At 40.0% G+C, this 25,148-nt stretch overlaps 1 protein-coding gene across 1 annotated transcript in view; it reads left to right on the top strand.

Moving 5' to 3' along the window:
- The window catches only part of cdh13 (cadherin 13, H-cadherin (heart)), a 784,391-nt gene that overhangs the window by 222,973 nt on the left and 536,270 nt on the right, over positions 1-25,148 (top strand). Inside the window, exon 2 of the mRNA XM_041795315.1 lies at positions 9,364-9,484. Within this exon, the coding sequence (XP_041651249.1) occupies positions 9,364-9,484 (121 nt within the window). The remainder of the gene's footprint in view (positions 1-9,363; positions 9,485-25,148) is intronic.

The raw sequence follows: 25,148 nt of genomic DNA, 5'->3' as shown, positions 1-25,148 counted from the left end.
ATCATGCTATGGCCTAAAGAAATTCAAGAACAGATGAGAAACAAAGTCATTGACATCCATCAGTCTGGAAAGAGTTAAAAAGCCATTTCTAAGGCGTTAGGACATCAGAGAAACATGGTGAGAGTCATTAATCACAAATGGAGAAAACTTGGAACATTGGTGAACCTTCCCAGGAGTGGTGGGCCTACCAGAATGACTCCAAGAGCGCATTGATGTTTCATCCAGGAGGTCACAGAAGAACCCAAAAACAACATCTAAAGACCTGCAGGCCTCACTTGACTCAGTTAATGTCAGAGTTCATGACTCAACAAGAGGAAAGAGAGTGGGGAAAAATGGCATCCATTGGACAGTTCCAAAGCCAAAACTACTGCTGACCAGTGTTAATTTTGTCGACTAAAACTATCACTAAAACTATTTGTCGACAGCCTTTTTCCATGACAAAAACTAGACTAGGATTAACAAAAATAGATCTGTGATGTCTAAAACTGACAAAAACTAAGTTTAGTTTTTGTCAAGATGGATAAAATAAGACTAAAATGCAATGTAGTTTTTGTCGGACATTCAAAATCTGTGACCTTAACCACTGTGGGTAAATCTGTCAAAAAACAATGCAGCAGCTATTCTCCCTCTCAGCTGTAGAAAGCAGGGACCCCAGGTTAAGCAGGGTGCAGAGAACACACTACTATAATCTGGTACCAGATTTAAGCAAGAGAATAAATGCTTGGACTAAAAGACTAAAATGTGAGGACTATTTGTCGCCTAAAACTAGACTAAATTGCTTTGAGTTATCGTCGACTAAAACTAGACTAAAACTAAAAATGGTGGAAGAGACTAAAACTAAAATGCGATGCATTTCAAGACTAAAACTAAGACTAAAATTAAAAATAGCTGCCAAAATTAACACTGACCTCAACCCAAAGCACACCTCGGTTATGCAGCAGGACAATGACCTGAAACTGAATGGCTTTAAAAACAAGAAAGGTTTTGGAGTGGCCTAGTCAAATTCCAGATTTAAATCTAATTCAGATGTTGTGGCATGACCTTAAACATGCTGGAAAATTCTCCTGTGTGACCAAAATAAAACAATTCTAAAAGAGAGTGGGCCAAAATTCCTCCACGGTGATGTGAACGGCTCATTGCTGGTTATCACAAAGCTTGCTTGCAGTTGTTGCCTCCAAGGGTGGAAGAATAGTTGTTAGGTTGAGGAGACAATGACTTTTCACATAGGGCCAGCCTGGATGACTTTTTGGCTAAATAAATGAAACTGTCATTTAAGAACTACATTTTGTATTATACAGGTTATTTTATACCATTATTTAAATTTGTTTGATGACCCAAACTATTTCAGTGCGACAAATATGCAGGAAATATGAAATCAGGAAGAGGGTGAATACTCTGTATTTATGTGTGCCGTCACTGTGCGTGTGTAATGTCTTGTTTCCATATGCATGCTTATATCCCATGTACCCTTGTTATGTTGACAGGCTTTGGGGCCTCTCACTGATTGAGTTTATGGACCAGCAGGCATTGTATCCCACCTTGTCAGATAGAACTGAATCACCATTTTGACACCAGCCGGAAAAGCATTGAGTCTCCCGGGTGCAGTGATTACCTTGCAGGGACATTACATGTAATGACCTGTATGGCTGAACGTCTGCCAAGGCTTTTTCATCATGCAGACAGATCTCCATTGACTAGCTAAACACTGCTCTGTGAGAGCCTTGTATCTTACATGATGTATCATATAACTGTCACTCTAAGTGAAAGGAGAGACTTCACGTCTGTAGAACTCCCTTTTAACTCTGAAAAATGTTACAGTCTATGAGTTGCTGATAAAACAAAGCGGGGAATCCATAGCTCACTGTTATTAAGCTTTTAACTTCTGTCAGTCACCAAACAGTTACAGACTATAAGACATAAATTTAGCACAGCAAATGTCCCCTTTAATGTAGGAGTCTTTGTCTTGCTTTGAAAAAGCCCATTGAGTAAGAAGACAGTTCTAAGTGGCTTTGCAGAGCTCTTTTTCTTCAGGATGAGAAATACTTGGCAATGTGACTGATGAGTCTTTTATTGATCTCGGTAGTATTCTTTGACGGGCTATTTTCTCTTGTCTGCATGGAAATGATACTTAGGCCAATTTCACTATGTTTTAGTCTCTAAGCGTCAATAATACTTGCTGCTTTTCCAATGCAAGGTTTATGTTAAGAGCCACTTGTGGGAGGTGGAGTGGTATTGAACTACGTTTAATTCAGTCGTGGAACCCATCCGCCATTGTCTGAGGATGATTATCACTGGGCTTAATGTCCAACCTAAAAGGCACAAAGTGTAGCTGCTAGTTGAGGCTACTTATTACCATAGGTGGGCCATTGTTTGATGTGTGGTTGCATCTTGAGAAGAAAGAATGAAAGTGGGGTTGAGAAATGAGCAGATTGGGAATTCTATTTACTTGCAGATGGATGGATGGATGGAGGTACTGCTGATGATTTCAGCCTCCTTTGCACTCCACACGTACTGATTTCCTGTATGCAGCCAATACCTACACTGTTAGACATTCATCCAATACAAACCAAACTCCGGATGTTTTTGCTCAACTAACTTTGACCTTGATTAAATAAAATACAAATTCTGACCAACTAATCTGACTATGAACACAGAGGTAAAACAGGCAAAATGGAACACATTATATCAAATGTTGTTTGTGGATAAAAGATGTAATTTGGTTTGCTGAGTGCGGTTATGTTAGCAGTGCATGCACTACCTTCAGGCCACCATCAACATGCCCTTGCTCAGTGGCGTTAAGCATCACTCTGGTTGATCTGCGAGTTAACCTGACACCGCCCACATTCTCCTAATATTCTACGTTAAAATATTGCTAGTAGGAATGTAACGGTATCAAAATCTAACAGTACGGTATTTCCCTTGGTGACAAGTTCACGGTATGGTATTTATTGTGGTATAAAAAAATGACATTGGCATTTATTAAATAACAATTGCACTTTAAATGTAACAATATGTACAAAAAGTGTCTTAGGTGTCCATAGTTTTTGAAATAAATGAACATTTTGAAAGCTCTATTAACAAACAGAGGATAAAAAAAAAGGACGGAGTATGGGACCTAAAAGTTCTTTTTATAAAATAAAAAATCTGCCCCTGTTGGATCTTGTTAATTCAGAGGCATTCCTGTTGCATGAACTCTAGTTTATCTGACATTCTCAATACTCTTACCTATATTATACTCTGGCTCCTGCGTGTTTACTAACCTTCTAAAACCTTTGTTGCCCAACACTAAATGGCCGTAAGTCTTTGGAGATAAATACACCTGTCATCCTGTTCAGCCCTCGCGCTGTTGTGGGGAAGCGGGACTGCCAACGCTTCTTTAAGAGTCTTTTGGCCCGGCCGAATTTTGTTCCTCAGATCTCCGAGGATCTTCTCAAGATGATGATTTATCAAGTGGCCACTCATGTTACACGTATTCCCGTGAAGTGTGTCACTGCGGTCTGGCAGTGTCTGCATACTGTCTTGTTTGTCCGTCACTTTTTCTCCTTTCTCATTTCTTGACGCCAAAATGTTTCCACACGCCAGATTTAAAAGTCATTGGCGCCTCCGCAGTCTCAAAAACTTTGTCACTCACCTCTCCCTCGCTACTCCATGCATCCGCCATTTTTGCCCTGTAGAATCAAGCAAGCAAATGGAGTACAAAGCATGGTGGGTACGCAAGGGTCGATGGGAATTGTAGTTTTAAAGTCTATTAGCTCTGCTCCACTAAAAAACTACACCCTCTGCCCTGAAGACATACCATTTGAAAGTGTCACATGACGGGACTGAAAAGGTTCTGTTACTGCGGTAACAGGAGCATTTAAGTTCACTGTGCTTGTTTACATCCAGGCAGTAGAGCAGGGATAAGACCAATAAGCCAGGGCTGCAACTTTGACTAGAAGCATGTGTCGCGGCCTACAAAAGGCTGAGAAATGATTATATGAATGAAGATGCTCTGACACGATGCTTCCATTTAGGCCGCTTCAGCGAGAATGAGGCATCATGACCAAGAGCCCCCACTTCCTACCTGAGCAAGCATGACTAATCAATAACAGGTAGCATTTCTCAGACAGGCTTAGCAGGTAGATCACAGATAATCTACTTTTGACAGGAAAATCCTTAAATTTAGAGAACTTTCAACCCAAACACAGTTTTTAAAGGGTTTAAAACCTTTTTAAAGGATTCTGTTTTTTAACACTTAAGTCTTTTTAACCCTACATGAATTCAACAATTGCTTTTATGATCCTTTTAACAATGAAATCACATTTCTGTGTCACTATAACTTTTAACTGACTGCATTTTAAAATAAAATTCAACCTGTCATACATGCAGCCACATTAAAACCAGAACACCCAAATTAAATTTAAATTATTTTTAGTAATGTGTTTCATTTCCTGTGTATTCCAGTAAGGACAAGTGATTGCACAACCACACTGAATGCTTCCAAGTCTTGCAGCAACAGACTCTTATGTTGCCCCCATCTCAACTGCTGATTGCTTTTTGAATTGAGGACTCTTTTTTAAGAGCACTCAGTAATGGTTATTTATTAAACAGTGATCATGGTTGTCATGTCATGGATAGATTTCACACCCTGAGAGAAAAAGCTGTTATAAAAGTGGCAACACCTCTCTGTATCGTGATGCAAGCAGACATAAAAAACAGGCAAGGAATTTTGGGAGGTTGAGGGCATTAACAATTTTTAAATATCTTTTCTACTGCAGCATGCAAAATGTATCAATCACAGAAACATAGGTTTACTGCTTAATAAATATGCCTTATGATGTACAGCAGTAGGCAGTGGAGGTGGGTGCAGCATGTCTGACTTAGACGCATTCATTCATATCATACGGTGCAGACAACAAAGTTGTTGCAAAACAGACTCATTTACACCCCCTTTAACAGGGGTCCATACATTTTAGACAGCCATCACTATCTACAGTCATGCATTTCTGTAATGCTGGGGTAGACATTAAAAATGCATCCACTACAGGCTTCAATCTCAAATGGAGCTCCACTTCTCCTGCCACTGCCTGCTGCCGTCTGACTGATACTCATTCTCAGTCTGATGTTCTCCCAGCTGTTCTGCTGTAGTTATTCTGTGAAATGCATTGATAACCTGGCTTGCCCTGTTGGCTACAGCTCTCAACATAGCCTACAATAGCTGCAAAGTGGTATTGCAACATCTGTCTGTGTCTGTAAGCTTAAAGCAGAAATGCAGACACAGTGATTACGGAGTGCACATTACTGTCAGCATGCTTTATCCATATTTGTATGGAGATTTAACATAAAATAGTCTTAAAAGTGCAAACTTTTACACTAAACACCCTTACAACCTCAGTTGTTCTCAGTACTCAAAGCCTCTGAATATGAGTGCAGAAACTGCTAAACGAGACCTGTTGTATGAAATGCATCCTTCTCTTTGACTGCTTCATTTCCAGCTGAACAAGTACCCACTAATGTTGGTAAAGAAAGAATTCTCTATCTGTAGGAGGCATCAGATTGTACAGCTAATGAAGAGGTGGCATGATTTTGTGATAGACAACATCCAATTAATTTTCCCCTTGTTATTTCCTGTTATCTCTGGAGGAGTTGCTTGAAGAAAGGGTCAAAAAGATGCGAGGATGAGCAGGTGGGATGTCATTGGTTAATATCGTTGGCAGATGGCTCTGATGACAGATGTGTAAATGCATAAAACTAGGCAGTGTTTGCAATTACAGCCCAGGCTTTATCAGGATTAAGCAGCAATTTCCCAGTTGTCTTAGGAAATTCACAGAAAAAAAAAAACAGACAGGGTTTTCATTTTATTACTTAAAAAGCTGAAACTCATTCAAAATCAATTGAAATCACTTATGAGGTATGCGAGGAAAATGTGACATTGGAAAAATTGGATTTACCTGCATTGAATACTGTGCATTGAGTCCCCTCATCTAACATTTCCCAGCTATATTGTGTCCTTGTCCCGTGATATTTGAGACCAATATGTGACCCGTTTCACAATGTTGGTGGATCTATAAATGTTCAATAGGTTCCTTCACCTCTCCACAATAACCTTCCCTACTGCTCACCCTTTCCCTTAACTAGCCTGAAAACTCTAGAGGTCTTTTACTGTAAAAATCAATATGATCCCTTAATACAACATTTAAGGTACTCTGTTTCCAAACAGTAATATCTAATGTATTTCATCTTAAGAAAAATGCCTCACTTTGCCTCTTAGGAGGTTGCTGCATGTTGAAAACAGTGATAAATAGTAGATATTTAACCTGGCACGCCAGATGGATTTGTTTCATCTGGAAAACCTTCCATAGAAGGTAATAAGAGGCAGCAATAATACACCGCTCTGCTATGTTGTTCTATCACCAGGCTGAAGCACAGTGTATGGAAGCCCCAAAAGGACATGCAACCAACCTTGCATTTAATGTACTCAGTGTCCCTGTAAAAACAGGCACATTTGATTGTTTTCCAAGAAGTCTATCTCTTTATTTCAGTGCAACAACTTCAGTTTTCTCATGGTGATTCCAGATTTTTTCTTGGGATCCTTAGAATTTAAGTCATTGTTATCAGATAATAATTAATTAAGTCTGCAGGTCAAAAAACAGCCCAACTTTTCTTTTTAGCATGTTTAATAGCCCCTATTCACCCTGACTTTAATCTGACATTTCTCTGCTACCCCTCCATTTACATGGCAGGCAACCTGCAGGAGAAAAACCCTGCTGTGAGGCTTAAGTGCAAACAAGCAAGCCAGGAAAATTCCCATATATGTTACCCTGTAATTTCCCCAAAAAAATATTTTAGAAAGTTTTGTGGTTGCATGTAAAAAAGAGGATGTAGTTAGGGACTAATGACTGCTGGATTACAGCCTTGAAAGAGACCAGCCGTGTCACAGTGCACTCTGAGGACAGAGCATTTAAAAGTTGAAAAATCAAGTCTAATATAATATAATAAATATAATAAATATAATAAATAAGATGTTAACAGTTGTTATGGTGAATGATTAAGTGATTAATAACTCTTCAAAAGAGAGTTGTAAGTGTGCATGCAGTCACTGTGAAGAGCCCAAAACCTGGCATACTGGCCACTGAGAGGTATTCTTTATAGTAGAAGTTACATAGCACTTTAATTGGGTCTAAATGGGTAAAACTAAGTGACCCCTTCCTGAGTTTCTTGAGTCTTACTAGTGGGAAATGTTGGGGGATTTACCCATGATTTGAGTGCCTCTTGGTCAAATCAGTTTAGCTTTTCCAACAACTTTCTCGTGACCTCTTATTCCCATGAACTGTTTCTGCTTTATTTTTACATCAGGGCTGACGTTTCAGACGGGAATCTCACTGACAGCTTCCAAAATAATTCAGACCTGAACTTTGACTCTTAGCTGATGTGAGCTTAACATCCAAGGAATATTGCCTCAGTGCATGCCTCCTCCTCCTCCTCCTCCTCCTGCTGGCTATGTTTACTAGCTCAACTTTCAGCTTTGGATTTAAAATGAGGAAATTTTAATACTCAAGGGTCATAACGGGTTTGTGTGTATGCATCATGAACTTATATAGGAAATGTTTCTGTCCTCTGTGACTCTTCCCAGGTAGAGTACTAGAGTAGTAGTTACAGCGCTTAGCTGTCTGTTTTCAAACATCCTTGAACAGTTTTACTCTTCAATAGAAGGGTTAAAGTGCCTTGATTTCTAGAGATGTTTATGGGTTGTGAAAAAGTCAAGCAGTGTTCAAGGGACAGATTATTTCTGGGTTTTCTGACTGTTTGATTAAATAGTAAAAACACAACAAAAATTATGAAACCACTAACCGTACCACTCCAATTCAATCTAGCTTCATTTGACAGCAGTTCTAGCCAAAGTCAATACAAATCAGAAATAGATCATTACTGGGCTTAAAAATACATTTTCAATGTACTTTGACCCCGCCATAATCAATTCATCTCGATCTTTCAATTTCCTGGTCGATATTCTTTCCTACCCTCACCTGTGGTCATGGGATTAAGGTAATATCTGGCACACAAAGATCATGGATAGAAGAAGATGAAACCAAATCCCTCAGGAGGGTAGCTTGGCTCAGCCTTTAGATAGGATTAGGAATGCAGACATCATACCCCTAAATTCCACCAGAAAGGTGTTCAGTCGCCTCAGATCCTCAACTGGCCGTCAATTCAGCATCAATCAGAGCAACAAAACACATGAAGTTGTAGCCCCAAACTGAGGTGCACCCCTACCGAGAAGTAAACTCCATAGAGAACTGTATATCACGAACCATGGCGACTGCAGACTTTTGCCATTTTTGAAAAGAAAACAACTCAATGCTGTTCTTTGTTTTTCTTTAAATGAAGAAATGTCATCAAGTTCTGACAAAACTTGCTCTTTAGCAGCATTCATGCTAATCTCTTCCGCCATAATTGCACCGGCCTCTTGTCGCTGCTTGCTTACATCACGACTCTGCCATACCTGAAAGTACTGCCCCTCAACACTGATTGGTCCTGTCACTTTCTAACTGGGCCCAAACGGTTCAGATGGGAGCTTTGCAAAATGGATTCGCCAGTGAGGAACACGGAAACAAGCCAACACCAATTGGAGTTGGCAAGTCAGGCCCCAAATCACGTCTTGAACCGTCTAATGTTAAGCCAGCTTTACAGTTTCATTTCCATCGTCTGCAAGGAAAAACCTGTACAGACACTCTAATTTTGTTTTTCAAACATGTTCTTTACTAATGATTTGTCATTTGACGGAAAAGCCAAAAAACACCCTGTGGATTGTCAGTTGAACACAAGGATAGACAATAAGGAAGTGAGCTGACCAAAGAAAGCGGAACAACCACAGAAAATGTGTTTTGCTTATCTTGACTTCCCCCATATCTTTTTAAAAAATTTTTATCGTTCATTAAAAGGTTTTCCAAAAGAGATTTTGCCAGATTTCCACATCTAGAGCTGAGACTGGCCATACTTGAGTGAAATCTGTCCATCTGTGAGGTGCCATTTTGGTCATATTGCTGCTCTCCACATATTTTTGGAACAAATCTGTCATTTCTGTCATCATGTGTTCCCTCTTGCATTTTCAGCATCTGTTAAAGAGTCTGAAATGTTATAAAAGTACCTGTCTGCATTAATTTGTTCTCTTCTACTAGTTTAGAAACTTCCGACATTCTGATTTCTTTGTGAATTTTCCACTATCTGCTTCCGCCTTATGTTGTTTATTTAGAATTAATGAGGATTAGCTCTTTATATAATTTTTTTTATTCTATGCACCTGCCTGTGCCTGACAGCTTTATCTCCACAGAAACCATGTGTTCATGTTTATTCCGCTGACCTCTCCTTTGTTCCGTGCTGCAGGTCGCCTGTGTGGGTGGCCAAAAGGAGGGAGGCCGTGAGGACTGTGTACCTGGCTTCCAGGTCAAACACTACCAGGTGGCGTACAGTGGACCATTCCAGAAAGGCCAAACAATTCTACAAGGTCAGTCCAAGTTAACATTTCAAACTATAGTGTTTGCTATTCAGCTGCTGCTGCAGTCCCCGAAGCTTCCACCCCTTTCCTTCGTCGTTCCACAAATCAATATCCGAATGTGGGAGAGGGACGAGGAATGTTCCCACCCAACATCAACTCCAAAGAAATGCAAATTTAAATTCAGATTGTGTTTGATCAGCTTGTGCAAAGTGAAGAAAACATGGATCACAGTGTCTGTAAACAATGTTAAATAGGGTTGCAGTGTGGCTAACATTAGCAGGGTTAGCGCTGCTGCTGTTTAGTCCTCTCTGCAGCGTAATGTCTACATGCCTGAGCTAAATGTGGTTGCTCATGTCAAGATGAAGCTGATGCTGGCTTCTTGCAATATATCTCTATTGTTTTTGCTAAACTGCAATGCTATGGGATGCCAATGACGTTGTTCACCGTTGTTTACATCAGGGTAGTAGAGTATTTTATCAGCACGGCAGTAGCTATTGACCACAGCTGCAGTGGCTACTGGTGACAGGTGGCTGCTTCACAGCTTAGATATAGCATATGAGCAGGATTGTGGCCTTCTTCATATTTATACAGACAGTTCAGTGCAGAACTGTTAGGCATCTTTGAGTTTAACTGTGAAACTGGACAGGCTTGTCACTGTAAACATGTCTACAAGACTACTGTGTTTTTGAACCCTCAGTGTGGAGGATCGTCTAATGCTGCTTTGTTGTCACAGCCTAACGGGCTGCAGGGCTGATTGGCTAGAACTCATGTGACATCGTAGCCAATCAGATTGGCCAGTCAGAGTGTGAGTGAATGAAAGCTGAGCTAAAGGGGAAGACACAGATGCTGCAGAGCCAAAGTAGTGGATTTTCTGTTTGATTTAAAAGATGAAATAAAAAAGTGAAATAAAAAGCTGATTCCAATAATCGTCAAAATGCCAAATATGATAATTGGCCAGACTGATTATCAGTCGACCCCTAAGGAACTAAGGAAGGTGATGAATGCGGGTCAGGATTGTTTTTTTTTTTGTTTTTTTTTTAAGCAGGCAGTTAAATATACACCATGTCACACCACATTAATACAAATGTAGATTTTAAATGCCAGCAAATCAAACCAATAACAAAATCTTCTAGTTCCACCTAAAAAAAATTCCTTTCTAACAGGGGTGTCAAACTCAATGACAGCAGGAGCCAGATTCTGAATTCTGGTCTAACCTGAGGGCCTAGAGAAGTCAACATTTAATCATAAGCTGTCAGCTTTATTTTCACCAGTGGTGAATAACGGGGGGAAAGTCTAAGCACTGATGATAACTGATTTTTGAGAGTTAAAAAGTCAAACATATACATTTAAAGGCTCGAAATCTGAAACACAAAAACCAAACAAGTTCAGTAGGTCAGAACACAGTAAATTATAAGTCAACATAACATTTTTAAAAGGCAAAAATATGAGATAGAGCATTGAAGGCATGTGTTTTAAAGGTCAAAACATGAGATAAAAGTCAAAGGAGTTACTTTTAAATGTAAAACTATGAAACTAATCCGAAATCATGAATTTTAAAGGTCAAGATTTGTGATTAAAGTCAAAATCATGAGTTTGAAATGTAAAAATATGGAATAAAATTCAATATCATGGGTTTTAAAGATGAAAATATTAGAAACAAGTCAGAAAAATGAGTTTTAAGGTCAAAATTTGTTATGAAGTCAAAATCAAGAGTTTATCATGTTAAAAATGTAGAATAACAGTAAAAATCATGACTTTTAGAGGTCAAGATTTGTGATAAAAGTCAAAATTGTGAGCTTCACATGTAAAAATATAAAATAAGAGTCAAAATTATGACCTTTAGAGGTCAAAATTTGGGATAAACTTTGAAATCATGAGTTTTAAATGTATAATAAGTTAATAAGAATTAAAATGGTCAAAATATAAGATGAAATTTTTAATTATGAGTTTAAAAGGTTAAAATTTGGGATTCAAAGTCAAAGTTAAGAGTTGGAAAGGTTGAAATGTGAGATACATTTTGAAATCATGAGTTTAAAAGTTCAACATATGACATATGATTAATTTTTTGGTCAGTTTACAGAATTTGATTCCATGTTAGTTTTTTCCTGCCATGTGGTTCTGCCTATGACCAGGAGGTAGAGCTGAATAAAACTAAACTGATGATAATCTGTCCATGGATGAATTATTCTCCTTGTTTGGAGGATCTTTACTGACTCTGATATCTTCTTTTGTCCCTGTCTTGAATTCTGTGAGCTCAGTTAACTGTGCGTTTATGGTGTGCCTGTTTGCTTTGTGACTATTCTGCTGGAAGTTTTCAGTTACCACGCTCGAGTCGACCGAGCCCCCCAGAGAACCGGAGCTCTATTTTCCTCCGGATGCAGAAATGTGTGTTTGATCTCAGCAGGTTTATAATCACGACGCTGAAGATTTGAGTGGAAGGTCTCCAGGTTCACTGCTGAGTGGTCACTCTCATGGAGGCTCTGTCGAGTTTCTGCACCAGCTGGGAGACAGCCTCGTCACCCTTTTGTTACTGCAGTAGTAAGTCGGATTCCCCATAGACTCTCCACTCCAAACTCCATATTGCTGCCACAATTTATTTGTCCAGCGAGCTCCTGGGGGACCCTTCAGCGGCGCCCCCCTGCTCAGCTCTACTCGGTCTCCACAGAGATCAGCAATAACATCCACTGGCGAGCAGCCGGGCCCTCAGGCACGGAGTTATGGCTCCTGGCTCGTCTCTCCGCACAGATCGACAAGGTGTAGTCAAGTTTTACAGCAAAGACGGAGAAGCTTTCACTAATTTATTTGCTCAATAATTCAATCACTTTGCGCTGACTTGTTGTGCTTTCTTCTGCTTAAAATGATGAAATACAACAGCAATATGTAAATTCAAACAGGAATAATTTATAGATTATTAATGCAGTCTGTCAGTTACTGTGGGACTTGTTTTTCTTCCCTTCTCATTATTCAGCTTTAATTCCTGATTTCATCATTTCACTGTGTTCCTGCATGTTACAAGGCCATATGCTGGAATATCATTACCTGCTTCAATGACTTTTCCACAATGTGCTGCATCTGCAAACAAACAGGTTAGACATTAACGTTTTCCATGGTGTGTCATGACCGGCTTGTAGAGGTGTTAAGATGCAGCACAAAGTTCCTCTGCTACTCCGCTCTACCAAAAGAAAAATCACACTTTCCGTTCTAAGAGGCAAAATATGACAAATCTGAGCACTTTCTACCTCAATCTCTTTTTCTCCTTCTTCAGCTTTATTGTGTTTGATTCGGTCAGCCAGTGAGGCATTCTGTCATCTGGAGGTTCAGCGGTGCGTATAGCGGGTGACAGAGCTCAGTTCTGCTTTAGTGCTCAGCTCCAGGACGACAGAGTGCTTCTATTACCTTGAATATGCTCCTGTCAGCAGAAACACCTTTCACCATGGGGGGGGGTCCCACTGCTCACGAGCAATGGACAGAGCACTGGTATGCTTGTGCTCACACGTACACTCACTGTAAACACATGCATACAGTATACACGGATCAGGCACGTAACCTGAGAAATATACGGATATAAAAAAACTTTGAAGGGTGCCGTTTTTTTTTTTTTTTTTTTTTTGAGACGAACACCTATAGCAGTGGCAAACCATGGCTCTTACACACACGCTTTGTGGACAAAAGTATTCAGCCACCTGACCATGCACCAACAGGGGCTGCATTCATGGAGTTGCCCCCCTTTTGCAGCAATAACAGCCTCCGCTCTTCTAGGAAGGCTTTCCACAACATTCTGGAGTGTTTCTGTGCCCATTCATTCTGTAGAGCATTTATGAGGTCAGGCACTGATGTTGGAGGAGAAGGCCTGGCTCACAATATCCCTCCCAGTTCATCCCAAAGGTGCTCCATGGAGTTGAGGTCAGGGCTTCATGCAGGCCAGTCAAGTTCTTCCTTATCAAACCATGTTTTTATAGTCCTCGCTTTGTGCTCTGGGGTACAGTCATGTTGGAATAGTAAAAAAGCCAAAACAGTCTTGAGGAGAGAGAGGCAAGGAGGCACTCTGGGGAGAAGCACTGGTGGGAAGTACATTATCTTGCCAAAAGTATTCACTCACCCATCCAAATAATTGAAATCAGGTGTTCCAATCACTTCCATGGCCACAGGTGTATAAAATTAAGCACCTAGGCATGCAGACTGTTTCTACAAACATTTGTGAAAGAATGGGTCACTCTCAGCAGCTCAGTGAATTCCAGCGTGGTACTGTGATAGGATGCCACCTGTGCAATAAGTCCAGTCATGAAATTTCCTCGCTCCTAAATATTCCACGGTCAACTGTCAGTGGCATTATAACTTTAAGCCAACTTTCTGCAAAGTCAAACGCTATAGACCTCCAAACTTCATGTGGCCTTCAGATTAGCTCAAGAACAGTGCATAGAGAGCTTCATGGAATGGGTTTCCATGGCTGAGCAGCTGCATCCAAGCCATACATCACCACGTGCAATGCAAAGCATCAGATGCAGTGGTGTAAAGCACGCCGCCACTGGACTCTAGAGCAGTGGAGACGCGTTCTCTGGAGTGACCAATCGTGCTTCTCCATCTGGCAATCTGATGGACGACTCTGGGTTTGGAGGTTGCCAGGAGAACAGTACTTGTCTGACTGCATTGTGCCAAGTGTAAAGTTTGGTGGAGGGGGGATTATGGTGTGGGGTTGTTTTTCAGGAGCTGGGCTTGACCCCTTAGTTCCAGTGAAAGGAACTCTGAATGCTTCAGCATACCAAGAGATTTTGGACAATTCCATGCTCCAAGCTTTGTAGGAACAGCTCTAGGATGGCCCCTTCCTGTTCCAACATGACTGTGCACCAGTGCACAAAGCAAGGTCCATAAAGACATGGATGAGAGAGTTTGGTGTGGATGAACTTGACTGGCCTGCACAGAGTCCTGACCTCAACCCGATAGAACACCGTTGGGATGGATTAGAGCGGAGACTGAGAGCCAGGCCTTCTCGTCCAACATCAGTGTGTGACCTCACAAATGCACTTCTGGAAGAATGGTCAAAAAATGTCCATGAACACACTCCTAAACCTTGTGGAAACCCTTCTCAGAAGAGTTGAAGCTGTTATCGCTGCAAAAAGTGGACCGATGTCATATTACCTATGGATTAAGAATGGGATGTCACTTAAGTTCATATTGCAAGTCAAGACAGGTGAGTGGATTATTTAGGCAATGTAGTCTGTTTGAAAGTACTCATTTGGTATCGATACTTTGCTAGAGAAATCAATACCAAAAGAGTACTTACTTGTAAATATCGATATATCAATACTTCCACCACTAGCAGCCAGTTGGTAAGGGCCCTCACTTACAGTTGACACACATTTGGATGCAATGCTGCAGACTCTGAGTAAGTGGAACTGGAAGGTTGGAGTTTACGTAGCAGCTGCTCTCTGCAGTTCAAAACTTTAGGATACTGACAAAACTAGGTAGCACATATGAGAGCTGCAGGTGCAAATCAAACAGCCACATACACATATTTGCAAGTGTTTTGCCAGCGTTCATGTACAGTTTTTGTCTGCTCATTTCTGTGCCATCTGTTCCACAGACTGCATGATGTTGTGGCTGATGGCGACAGTTTGAAGATGTGAGTGTGTCTCCTCATTGCCTTCCAGCCCTGGTCATGATTTTTGAAAGACATTTTATATATTTATTCTAAACCAGAGTACATGTACCTCTGACAAAACTCTTGACTATGAGGTGCATTTGATTCGGTGTTGCTGAGTTGTTGTTTCACACAACAGTTTTCAGTGCTGGACTTCTTTTTCTGTGTTTTAAAGTTGCAAAACACTTGCAGATCATTCAATGAAGCAGCAGGTAGTGAAACTGAACAGCATGCTACAGAGCAAGATTACTGCATAAATAATTTCATCTAAATGAAAAGTTCACATGAGGCAAATCAAGGCATGATTTTAGCTCACTGTTTGAAATATGGATGATCTTATGATTCAGACAGTGGGGGCAGGGACGGATCTATCTGCTGTTATGAGGTAAAGAATAAATAGAGAAGAAAATGCAAACCAGCACACATATTTTTCACATGCATGAATGTATTTCTAAGAGAGCACTGACACTCTTCTACCTCCCCACTTTGCATTTCGTTAAATTTGAACCAATTGTCTGCTGAGTGAGAGTGTGATTCATTCGATGTGCCAGAGGCTGAAGCCAGGCCCGGTGACACATGCAGATTTATGTAAATTCTGCTCAGCCTCGTGCCACCTGCTGTAGACCTCCCTGTGTAATTACCAGTCGAGGGGTGGTCTGCAAGTGAGAGATACCTGTTGGCGCGAACCTGGGTTCAAGGACATCCATCTCAGCTAATGGCCGCATAAAAAGAAACCCCAAACGTATACACATACAGAGTGCAAACATCCCTCTCCATGCTCTGCCCAATTCAGTTCCTGCCGCTGCTTCTGTTCTGTTACTTCTCTCTGGCTCTGGTGTTTGTTTGCCACCTTAATAATAATAATAATAATAATGATAATAATAATAATAATAATAATAGTAATAGTAACAATAATAATAAATAAATAAATAAATAAAAATATAAACAAATTTAAAATAATAACAACAACAACAACAACAACAACAATAATAATAATAATAATAATAATAATAATGATAATAATAATGATAATAATAATAATAAAAATAACAATAAATCAATCAATAAATATAAAATTAATTTTTTTTAATAATAATAATAATGAAAATAACAATAAATCAATAAATAAATATAAAAATAAAAAAATATATTAATAATAATAAAAATAAATCAATAAATTAAAAATAAAAAAATATATTAATAATAATAATAATAATGATAATAATAATAATATCTGCAGAAATAGAGGTAATCTTTCCCCCTCTCTCTCTTGCTCATTCTCATCTCTTGACCTCACAAACTTTTTCACCACATACGACTTTGTTTAGACCTTTCTAGTCGTGTACATCATCCACAGCATGAAGGAGACACACTGGGCCTTGATCCACTTAAAAATAGATTGCTGTAGCCAGTAACCCCCAAAATTGTGCCCAGGAATGCCACTGGTATCTGCTCCGTCAGTGTCTAATTTACAAGGCACATAGCACTAGCATTTGAATGCAAACATACAAAAAAGTTTTGCTTCTGTATGCAGTTTCCAGCTTTGGTTTTGCATCTAAATGTGGAAAGAAGCCGTCTGCAAGCCAGGACAACTTGAAGAAAAATATAAAGAAAACAACACTGCTATCTTAATCTTGTGTAACAGCCCCAGATGGCCTCCACATTTAGATGCTAACAGCCCTGGACTGATAAACTCCTAGTTATATTAATAATAGTAATTTCAGAATAATATCTACAGATTTTTATTCACAGATCATTTATTTGAAGTCGTACAGAGGCGAAAATGTTCCAGATCATGAAAGTTAAATAAAGCCATAAAGTCACCACCAACTCTTCAGCAGACGGTGATTTTTCCTCTATAACTGCATTGCTGCCAGTACTTGCAATGAGGCTGATTTGAATAAAAAAGGTCTTTTTCCCCCTCCAAACAACTACTGAAAGAGTAAGTAAACCCTCAGACCACTTTCATCAGATGAAAACCTTTATATATGATAGTTTAGTCATACTGCAGATCAGTCAGGATTCAAATCTTGACATTTGAGCACAAACTATTTCAGCTCGACTTTATTGAAAACTTTGAGGACTACTCAAGTCGAAAGTTTTGCAACCAAATGATTTAGATAAATGTCTTCTTGCTGATTGGATGCCAAGTGACCTGCACTATATAGACAAAAGTATTTGGCCACCTGAACATTTCTCATTGAATTCAAATACATACGTTACTGTAGTGTTGGCCTCCGTTTTCCTTCTATACCAGCCTTCACTCTTCTTGGAAGCTGTTGGAGTCTTTTTGTGGGAATGTGCCCATTCATGCTGTTGGTGGATGAGAAGGCCTGGCTCACAATCTCTGTACCAGTTCATTCCACTTAAGTGGAATGAACAGAAGAGGTCCACTTAAGTTCTTCTAAACCAAGCTTATCAGACCATGTTAGTCTTCTCTTTGTGCACTGAGGCACAGTCATGTTGGAATAGAAAAGAGCCTTCCCCAAACTGTTGCCACAAAGTTGGAAGCATAGCATTGTCCAAAATGTCCTGATATGCTGCAGCATTAAGATTGCCCTTCACTGGAGATGAGGGGCCTAGCCTAAGCCCCATATGATTATCCCTCTTTCACCAAACTTCACAGTCGGTCAGGCAGGTAATGTCAACCCCAGACTCTCCCATGTGACTGCCAAACAGAGAAGTGTGACACCACAGAATGGCTTTCCACTGCTCCACAGTCCAGTATCAGTGTGCTTTACACCCGTGGTTCTCAACTGGATCCAAAAGTTTGTCGCAAAGCTCTTCCCAATAGGTTGAGAATGTGTGCCAGGAAAACAATGAGGTAGAAATTCTATATACGGAAGCCCTATGTAGACATAAGGTAAATTTATACATGTGCACTCTAGGTTTTCCTTGGGTTACGAGTAAATTTCAGTATTTTTCAATTTTTCTTCTCATTAATCTCCTTTTCTTTCGTTAACACTTCTGGTTTTCCAAAGTAAACAAGAAACTTTTTCAGGAAATTACAAAATTTCTACATGGTCATGGAAAAATTGTGTAAAATAAGATTTATGTGTTTTCTTCTGTAATGTTTTGCTTTTAAACCTGTTATTTTGTCTCGTCTCTTTATTCAGTATGTTTTTTTTTTTTCTATTTGGGGTCCAAAAATGTATTAGATAAATTTGAGTGGTTAAACCTTTTCAAAAACCTGGGTAGCGATTTCTCTTAAGATGGTTGACGTGGGTCCTGATGCCTTACCAGTTGAGAACCACTGCTTTACACCAGTCCATCTGACTTGGCATTGGTCTTGGTGATCTGAGGCTTGCAACCAGTAGCTCAGCCATGGAAACCCATTCCATGAAGCTCCCGCTGCACAGTTATCACGCTTACGTTAATGCCAGTAAAAGTTCAGAACTATTCAGTTCCATGAATCGTCTTATTTCATAGGAGGCATCCATCACAGCACCACACTTGAACTCACTGAGCTCTTCAGAACAACCCATTCTGTATCACAAATGTTTGCAAATGAAGACTGCATGGCTAGGTGCTTGATTTTTTACACCTGTTGAAACACCTGAATGCAATAATGTTCACAATCATTATGGGCCAATCAGAGCGACAGGAGGTAACGATGTTGTATAACAGTGGAGCCACATGGTGAATCCAACTCATGCAGAAGCCGTTGAGGTGGAGAACATCTTTTCTCCTAAGAAAGGCTTTTGGTGCTGTTCTTTGCTTTTCCTTAAATGAAGAAATGCTGTCCAGTACTAAAACTTCCTGTATAGCTACAGCTGAGCAGCATGCTTCACTAACAGCCTGTGTACCATCTTACAGTACCGGTAAATAACGTCACACCGCCAGAATATGGCGGCCTACTGGTGAGTTTATAAACTCAAATTTACTCACAATACAGATATCTAGTCAGTTTTTTTTTTAGTTCAATATACATATAAGAGATACAAATATCTATCCAACAAGATGAACTTGTCTGATCATGCAGGGTTCCTTTTAAAAAAATGTTGTCCTGTACTGGTAAAACTGCCGCTAGCCCATCCAGCTGATCGTCTTGAAGAACAACTAAACCAGGCTCGTAGCTACCACTTCAATCTCCTCAAAACTGCTGATTAGTCTGGTAATTTTTCAGACCAGGCACACGTTTTTCAGACTGGAGCTCTGCAAGTTGGATTTGCCTGACGACAGAAAAGTAATATGGCCAATCCATTGGCTTTGCAAGGTTGCATGCAGAGTGGTCTTTGCTCTTATTGGCAAACGAAGGCAGGAGAAAAATAAAAAATGCCAGACTTTCTGGTCGGCGGTTGTGTCGTGATACAGTTATGTCCTTGATGGTCTGAGATGGTCTTAGATATTCCAGACCTATCTGCACTGAAACCCTTTGCTTGGCGGATTGGGCTATAATCCTGCTGCAACCAAGAAGTCTGACTTGAGATCCACTGTATTCATATGAACCTCCCTGTTCATTTTCAGAGTATAACATGAACTACAATCATTTCATCTTCAAATTTAGATTAAACTGCAAAACAATTAACCTCATACTATCTACAGCCCACTGCCTGATTTAAAAACCAAACTAGATAGATTATAATTAATTTAAAAATACAAAAGGCCATTTAGAAAAATATGGCAAACAGTGGAGATTTTTTCAAGGTTAAAAAAATTTGACCTGATGGTGAGTAGTGCCTTCTCTGATGAATAATGAATAAAATTATTCATATTCTCCAATTCATGTGGTACATGGAGTTCTGCCTTTATTTGCTCTGAATGTTCTGATTCTAGGTCAGTTGACCCCATTCAGAAAACATCCAGTAAAAGCACAGACAAAGCCTCTTTTTTAGGGGAACTTGTACTTTATAATTTACAAATTATACGTGGGCTTTACCTGTTTTCTTTTATTGTTATCATTATTTTAGAGAAACAGATAATTACATATAATTTTCCAAATACCAAACAGCGTCTCCACGGAGTTGAGGGGCATTAGGCAGGCCGGGCGTGGGCTGACATTTACTGAAGGATAAATTAGTTTCTCAGCTTGGAAAAGTTACTTTCTCCATTCTATCTCCCTCAGTGGGCTCCACCATGACACAGAGAAATACAGCAAGGAGACGTATTGATTTTCAGATGGTGTTATAGCTCACCTTAGCTTTGCGAGCTGTTTCTTTCTGCCTTGCTGCCACGTTCTCTGAGGGGGCAGTAAAGTTGACGATGTTTTCTGTCACCAACCTGGCAGGCTGTCCGAAATAATGGCAATTCATAACATCAGTAATGCAGTCACTGTGCAGAAGCTGGACTTCTTTAAGAACATTTATTACCAGGAGAAATCCTGTTAAAAGAGGCCATCATCAGAAGACTCTCCTTTCTGTTAATTCATGCAAACGTGCTTTTGATTTTATGGTGTGCTGGGATGCTATAAGGCTTACAACGCTGACAGCCAATAAAACTGCGGAGAAGAAAAGACGAGAGCGTCCTTATCAGTATCCTGCAGAGCAAGACCACGGCTCTGTGGGGCTTTTCTGCAATCCCACCACCAAACATGATTAGTCCTAAAAACATGGCAGCCTTCAGCCAAATTGCATCACTCACATCCCTGAATTATGTGTTCCTTCAGATCTGACATCAAGAAATACACCTGAAGCAGGAGGTCCTCTCTGGGCTGGCCAGTGGCGCCACCAGGATTAAATTTCATACTATGTACAAAAACCATTCCAGTGCATGTAGGACATCTTTATCTTCTGTGTTCACACACGCACATACATGATTACAGTGGATGAGCTAGGGAGAGGAAGAGAGAGCACACAGATGCTTCCAGAAGAACTCTAAACCCTCAGGTTAACCACATGTAGCCATGACAGCTGACTCTGAAAACCACCAATTAAACACTGATAATGATGTACCATACCATTCAAGCTCTTCCAAAAAAACAATAAGTATAAGCTGATATTGAGCTGTCTCATGCTGGTGTCATGGTTTAAAAAGAGACCGTATTAACTAGTGACCTTGAGCCTGATGCATCTGTGTTTGTCGTCGTTACAATGGATATCAAGACTGAATGTATGTGCATTTATGCTTGAAATCTGAGTCAGGTTACACCACGTTCTACATTATTATGCAAATGATATTTTTCTCTGATTTTGCAAAATAGTCGATGCAAATGGCAGTATAAATTTGAAGTCACCAACCATTAGAGCATAACTCAAATTTGATTAAACAAACCTCCAAATTATATTTTTTATTTCAAAAATAAAAAATTCAAAATGCACTGTTCCACATTATTATGCACAACAAAGTTTCAAAACATTTTATGGGTCGTAAAGAACTGAAAATGGTCATTTGTTGAATTTGAAGCATTAGGAGGTCAAATTTACTAAAATCAAAGCTATTTCAATAAAAAAAACATCTTAACAGGCCAAGTCCCATGTTAACATAGGAGCCCTTCTTTGATATCACCTTCACTATTCCTACATCCATTTAACTTGTGAATTTTTAAAGAGTTACTGCTTGAATTTCTTTGCAAGATGTCAGAATATCCTCCCAGAGCTGCTGTTTTGATGTGAATTGCCTCCCACCCTCATAGATCTTTAGCTTGAGGATGCTCCAAATGTTCTTAACAGGGTTGAGGTCAGGGGAGGATGGGGGCCACACCATGAGTTTCTCTCCTTTTATGCCCATAGCAGCCAATGACACAGAGGGATTCTTTGCAGCATGAGATAGTGCATTGTCATGCAGGACAAGAATTTTGCTACGGATGGCACTGTTCTTCTTTTTGTACCATGGAAGAAAGTGGTCAGTCAGAAACTCTATATATTTTGCCAAGGTAAGTTTCACACCTTCAGGGACCCTAAAGAGGCCTCCAGCTCTCTCCCCATGATTCAGGCCCAAAACATGACTCCTCTACCTCCTTGCTGACGTCACAGCCTTGTTGGGACATGGTGGCCATCCACCCACTATCCACTACTCCATACATCTGGACCATCCAGGGTCACACAACACTAATCAGTAAACAAGACTCTTTTAAATGAGTCGTCATGTATTTCTGGGCCCACGGCAACCGTCTCTGCTTGTGAGCATTGGTTAGGAGTGAGAGTATGAGTACGATTCAGAGTATGATGATCACGCTTAAGTTTTAATGAAATATCTAATGTTTTCATACCTTGTCAAGGACACTATTTGAGGCTTTTCAGCAGCAGAGATCCTTTTTCTTTCCCATATTGCTGAAACCTGTGGCCTGCTTAATAATATGGAACATCCTTCCTAAATAGTTTTCCTTTAATTGGGCTCACCTGGCAAACCAATGATCACAGGTGTCTGAGATTGATTTTAGTGATCCAAAAAGTCCTGAGACACAATACCATCCATGAGTTTAATTCAAAAACTAGAAATTGAATGTTTATGACACTAAAATCCAATTTGCATAATAATGTGGAATGCATTGTAATTAAAAACACCTAACGAGGTATACCCAAAATAAACTGAATACTGTGTTTGAACCATTTGGAGTTAAAGCTCAGACAAGGTGTATCTTGAAAGGGAACACTCTGAGGGTTCTTCCCAAACTGTCAGACTCACTGTAGATGCTGTTGGAATAGATCCTTTGCAGATGACATCAGCAGCAGCAGAGTATTCCAGATGGGGAGCAAGTAGTGATTTCTGCATGGAGAAATTCTTCTAAAATGTTTTGTACTGTGCATGACTATGCCAAGATTTCAAAGTGTGAACATAAAGCAACACTCTTGAGCTATTTTTGGGAACTTTTGTTGAACTGTAAGCTGGTGTATGTAATGGCTGCCATCAGTGTAGTGATTAGCGTGGATGTAGCTATACTCTAGAAGCAGTTTTAACTGAACTGGGCCACACTGAAAGCTTTTCTTGGTGGAGAAGATGTGTTAGCACTTCTACAGACCAGTCTCAGTATGAGTTTTATCCACCTACTACAGGGGTGTCCAAACTTTTTTCAAAGGGAGCCACAATCAGAGAAATATCAGGCTGACTGGGCCACTTTCAAATACCTCACCTTTAGTGTTAAAATAAGTAAAAAAACAAAAACAAAAAAAAAACTATCAGATTTACAGATAGCTTTAGGTGTGTAAATGGAGAAAAATAACAGCCACATCAACAGCTGGAAAACAAAAGTGCAAACCATTGTTAAGGATTTCAGGCCAGCTGATCAGATTTTAGGGGGGCCCTGGTTGCCCCCAGCTACCACAGGCTCCTCCTCTGCTCCATGCAGCAGAGACACTGATGGCTTACCTCCATATTTAGACTCAAAACAAGAGCAAAATGGGAAGCTGCCAAACTTTGTAGGAGTGTTGGTATGGAGAAGATAGAAAAGCAAATGAGTGCAGTTATTGGCTTCTGTAATTGTTTTTCTTCATTCTTTAGGCCATTTTGAATTATGGTATCATTGGTTCTGTTGTCAATATGACATCCAATGACCCTACTTTTTCAACATAGTAATAAAAAAATTGCAATTTCTTGTCAAAATGTTTGTTTATAGAATTTGCACGGCAGCATCGTTCAGTATTGAAACCAAAAGTAGAGTCGAGCTCAAGCTTCATGATCTACTGTTTGCCATATTTAATTTTCAATCTCTGAAATTTCTTGTGGCTGATTAAAAAATGGCCCACGGGCTGCATTTGGCCCCAGGCCCATAGTTTGGACACCCATGAGTTACTAGCTTGAGTGTTCATTAACTGCAGCAGTGGCAGACTGTCAAGCTCAGGTTACTCCCAAAGTTGCCCATCCCTACTTCCACATTCTGTCTAGTTGCTCTGATTGGCCCATAATGAACGTGGCAGACAGAATGTTCATCCAATCACCTTCTGAGAATATTCTGAAAGGTTCTGCCTTTCCCAAATGCTTTGGAATGTGAAATATTTCGCATGCATTGGATATATGAAACAGTCTATCTGTTGTGTCAGGTTACATCTCCCATAATGAACAATGTAAGGCATTACACTTGTACAGTAAGTCAGGGTCAATGTAGCGCACCACTAGAGGGTTTGGCTACCAACTTTCACTCTGAACTCAGAGGTTCTGGGTGGCACTCGCCATGGCGGACCCTCCAAAACAGCGTGTAATTGGAGTGGAAGTTTAAAGGGGGAGGGTGGAGGACGAGTTTGGGTAAGGCCCAAAAACTTAACAACAGAATTGAAAAAAAAATGAATGAGGCATAAACAGGATCTGCTTTTGTCGCTGTTTACTTTTCATGGTTAAAATAAATGTAATACCAGTCATAAAATGTACCCACGGTGCAAACAGGATTACGACCTGCGGTGCCATCAGGCTTGGCTTTGCTGGCAGTCAGACTGTCACTTCCTGCTGCAGAGTGTGGACGAGCTTCTCTCCTGGCTGGCACCAGGCCTGAGGCGTATTAACTTCAGTCGGCTCCACTCCTCGCGGGCACAAGTCTCGTCTCTCACTTGTGCATCCGCCGACTTTATCATCGAGTCAGTTTATACTACTTTAATTCTGATACAACTTAGTGAATTTATATAAATTGGACAAATGGAGCAGCTCTCTAATTTGTCACATTTTGCTCCTCTCTGACTCGGCTCTGCTCTCTGAGGTTTGCTCTCCTTTGTGCTCAAAGCACACAGTAATGTTGGAAAAGGAAACTATTACACTGCAAACTCTCATCCTCCAAAATGTACTACACACTTAAGGCATGTCTTTCATCAAATACTCGACCATGCAGCATCTGTAAGATGAGTATGATGATTTATTGCTGCTCTAAAGGTTGCTCTTTTCTAATGTATCTGTTGCTCAAACAGCTCTGTGAGCTTTCCTTTTCTCTTCAGCCTGCTACATACATTCATCACTGGAATATATAAAACCAGCACAGCTATTCAACCTTTGCAATGTCAGTGAGCAAGCCATTATGTTACCACTGATATTTTACAGGAAAAAGCTATGAAGTGCTCCCACTTTAGGAAGAATAACAAGGATGCAGGCATTATACCTTGCTGTTAGTATAATAAAAGCCCATTTTAGCCAGCTGTTTATAGCTGCTGCTCAGTTAAATGCCATTGTGCTTCAGGC

The sequence above is a fragment of the Cheilinus undulatus genome, linkage group 9 (genome assembly GCF_018320785.1).
Source record: "Cheilinus undulatus linkage group 9, ASM1832078v1, whole genome shotgun sequence".
NCBI lineage: Eukaryota > Metazoa > Chordata > Actinopteri > Labriformes > Labridae > Cheilinus > Cheilinus undulatus.
This window is presented reverse-complemented; position numbering and strand designations above follow the sequence as displayed.